The sequence below is a fragment of the Drosophila persimilis genome, unplaced genomic scaffold, assembly GCF_003286085.1.
Source record: "Drosophila persimilis strain 14011-0111.01,24,50 unplaced genomic scaffold, DperRS2 tig00000124-arrow-pilon, whole genome shotgun sequence".
In the NCBI taxonomy this organism is placed as follows: Eukaryota; Metazoa; Arthropoda; class Insecta; order Diptera; family Drosophilidae; genus Drosophila; species Drosophila persimilis.
In genome coordinates, this window is record NW_020825294.1 from 6,199,459 (window position 1) to 6,202,995 (window position 3,537).

A 3,537-nucleotide genomic window follows, 5' to 3' on the forward strand; every position below is an offset into this window, starting at 1 on the left:
AGATTCAGTAAAAAAGGGTGGAGTTTGAGCTATCAAAACCCGTCCAATACTCCTCTTCACTCAATCGAAACCACCCAGAAGGTCAGCCTCTACCAAACCCCTTCAGTTCAGGGCTTTATTAACTGCCCAGATACTGCCCCAAATCCCTATCTAATCGAAAATCTCGGCGTGGTTTGGGCGGCGCATTAGGATAATGATTATGGCCTTCCGTGCGCTCGGAGGCCGAGCCGCTTGGCGTTGGCTTTCAGTTCGCCAAAATGGTCGATTGGGCCGGTCTCGTCCTGAAATGCTCGTACTACTATGGCCATGTGATAGGCCTGACCAATTTCGAGTTCGACTGGGCAACGGGTCGGGTGTACACCAGCCAAAGGAGCACCGTGTATGCGATGTGCATGGGCGTAATGTATCCAGTGCTACTGGTTTACCGCTGTGTAGGCCGGGCCAAGATTAATTTGATGTTCGAGAAGGCCAACATGTTGCACGAGTACGTGATGGTGCTCGTGAGAGGCCTGAGGATCGTGGCCGGGCTGTCAACGCTGATCGGTCGATGGCAGAAGCGACGTCGCGTGATGGGGCTAACCCGCTCCGTTTTTCGCCTATTCCGGGAACGGCCTGAGGTGCTGCTGATGTGCCGACGCGGAATTCTGGTCAAGGTCTTCATTGGAGTCGTCACCGACAGCCTCCACGTGTTGTTCAGCGTGGACACCATGGGCAGTCACATGGACACCGGCCTGCTGATCGGCCAGTTTCTGATGTACTCCCTGACGAGCATTGTCAACTTGGCCGTGGCCCAGCACAGCCTCACCATGCTCTTCCTGCGGGCCCGCTACCAGCTGCTCAACCGGGAGCTCCGCCAGGTGATCGACGAGTCGTCTGGCCTCAGCCACAGACCGCCGCGCCGGGGGGTCTTCATCTGCCGGTGCTGCTGCCTGGCCGACAGGCTGGACGCCATAGCCAGCCAGCAGGGGAAGCTCCAGGCGATGGTCGTGCAAATCGGCCAGGTATTCGCCATTCAGGGCCTGCTGGTCTACTCGGGCTACTACCTCTCCACGGTGGCCGTGGGCTACCTCACGTACAGCATCTTCAAGAATGGCCCCGAGGCTCTGGGCATTACCCCTATGGGACTTGTTCTGATTGCCGTTTGGTGCTGTTTCTACTACACGGATGCCTTGCTCAATCTTTTCGTGATGCTGAACATCCTGGAGGAGCACAAGGCGACGGCCAGGCTGTTGGAGGAGCGAACGCTGTTCGCCGAGGGTCTGGATGTTCGCCTGGAACAAGCAGTGGGTATCTTTCTATTGATTCCAGTTCCCGTGATTCTATTGTGATTGGCCATTGATTCTCCTCTAGTTCGAGAGCCTGCAGCTGCAGTTGATACGGAACCCCCTGGAGCTGAATATCATGCAGATCTTTCCCGTCACCCGCGGCTCCACGACTGCCATGTTCGGATCCGTGCTGACCCACTGTATATTTCTAATTCAATACGATATGGAGCACTTTTAATGGCCTTGGGTCGTTCAATAAAGTGCTCCCAACAATTACAGACATTAATCCTTCTGCTACCCCCTTCCCAACCCCCAACCCCCAACGCTGGCCAGGCTTCGGTTAGTCCTTCAGAGAATGCCTGGAGAGGGGCACAACTGGCGCACACCGCTCCTCCGATGGACTGTCCTGGGCATCGGCTGGAGTCTGTACCTCTTCTGTCGCGGCTGTGTGATTGGCCAGATGAAGTACGATCCCCGGCAGCGACGGCTGATCATTCGGGCGCGCGGCATCCTGACCAAACGCCTGGCACTGGTCATCAAGCTCTTCGTGCTCCTTTCAGACTACTTTGGCCTCATCTATATATTGCTGGCGGTCTTTCCCCTTCTGGGGGACACCGAGGACAGCCGGCGGAAGGGCAGGCAGATCTTCCAGAGCCTGGTGACGCTGGTGGGCATGGCCCTGGCCTACTGGAACATCGGTCGCCTGCTGTACTGGCTGAGCAGCCTCGGCCACAATCGATCCATTGTCCGGGTGGTCAACGAGGTCATCCGGCTGCACGGCCTCATCGATCGCCGCTTCGGGCCGCTGCTCCTGGCCGACCTGCACATCCTGATCGTGCTCGTGGCGGAGCTCCACATGACCGTGCTGCACCTGTTCAACTGCCTCCGCTTCCAGATGATCCTGTTCCTGTACAACATCGTGCTGCTGGAGGTGTTCTTCGGCGCCTACATGGCCTACCAGCTGCTGCTGCTCTCCTGGCTGTCCAGCTTCAGTCGCTTCCTGCAGGGCTACCATCGCGGCGAGCGCTCGAGGCTGCGGCGCCTGTTCGGCCTCTACGCGCGGGTCAGCAACGGCCACCAGGCGATTATGGAGCTCTGGCTGCCGGTGGCCACTATGCTCTTCTCCAGCATCGTGGTCATGGTCGTCGACTGCGCCAGCATCATCCACTGCATTCTGTTCAAGCACAGCCTGGACATGAGGCAAAAGTGGCACGAGGTCCTCAACCACTTGGGCGGCTGTCTGGCTCCTCTGCTGCGGATGCTCCTCATCGGCCTGTGCAACGATCGTCTCGCGCGGCTGGAGCATCTTCTAAGTCTCCAGCTGCTGGGCATCGATCTGGGCCTAGAAGATCACCAAAAAAACGACCCTGAACAGGAGAGGAGCTCTGCCAGGCAGTGGAGGCATTTGGTAAGGCTAAAGCCTTGAACTTTGACCCACTCTTTGCATCTGTTTTGGTTTTTTCGTTGGCAGCAAATCTGCTTCGAGCTGCAGACACGCGCCCAGCCCATCAGAAACCACATCATGAGCGTGCACCAGACCTGCGGCGGCCCCTTCGTCCTGGAGTTCTTCTTCTGCACTTTGGTCAACTCCTTCAGCTGTGTCCAGTATGTCCTTAGCATGGGCACGCAGTCCGAGAAGTTTCAGGGCTTTTTTTATTCCCGTTAATGATTTTTGAAGATTTTTTTTCCTGCTGGAAGCCCAAGGATTTCGTTTAAACGATGCCAGAGTCCAGTATATCTGCCTGTTAAAAGCTTTAAATTCGTCTTTAGGTATTAAAAAAATATATTCCAAAAATAAAACCCAGTAAAAATCATATAAAAAATAATCAAAATTCAATTGCCAAGTCAATAAATTTTCTAAAATAATTTTTCGTACTGGAAACCAAAGGATTTCGTTCAAAAAATGCTAGAATTACAAAAAAATATATTTAAAAAATAAAACCCAATAAAAATCTAATAAAAACCCACCAAAATTCAATTTCCAAGTCAATACATTTTCTAAAATAATTTTTCTTCCCGGAAATCCAAGGATTTCGTTTAAAAAATGCCAGAATCCAGCGAATCTGCCTGTAAAATACTTAAAATTCGTCTTTAGGGATTTAAAAAAAAAAATATTCTAAAAATAAAACACAATGAAAATCATATAAAAATCCAACAATATTGTATTTCCAAGTCAGTAAATTTTCTAAAATAATTTTTTCTACTGACCACTAAAAAATCTACTGAAAATCTAAAAATTAGTCATAACGGATTTTAAAAAAAATATTCCAAA

The 3,537-nt window shown here is 51.8% G+C and overlaps 2 protein-coding genes across 2 annotated transcripts; both read left to right on the plus strand.

The window, feature by feature from the left end:
- The first annotated feature begins 257 nt into the window (after positions 1 to 257).
- LOC6603539 (putative gustatory receptor 36a) lies at positions 258 to 1,503 on the plus strand. The gene is made up of 2 exons (XM_002028474.1): positions 258 to 1,283; positions 1,351 to 1,503. The coding sequence occupies exons 1-2, from the start codon at positions 258 to 260 to the stop codon at positions 1,501 to 1,503; spliced, it is 1,179 nt and encodes a 392-aa protein (XP_002028510.1).
- A 117-nt stretch (positions 1,504 to 1,620) lies between these two features.
- On the plus strand, positions 1,621 to 2,931 carry LOC6603538 (uncharacterized protein CG31750). The gene is made up of 2 exons (XM_002028473.1): positions 1,621 to 2,673; positions 2,737 to 2,931. The coding sequence occupies exons 1-2, from the start codon at positions 1,621 to 1,623 to the stop codon at positions 2,929 to 2,931; spliced, it is 1,248 nt and encodes a 415-aa protein (XP_002028509.1).
- Positions 2,932 to 3,537: the final 606 nt, after the last annotated feature.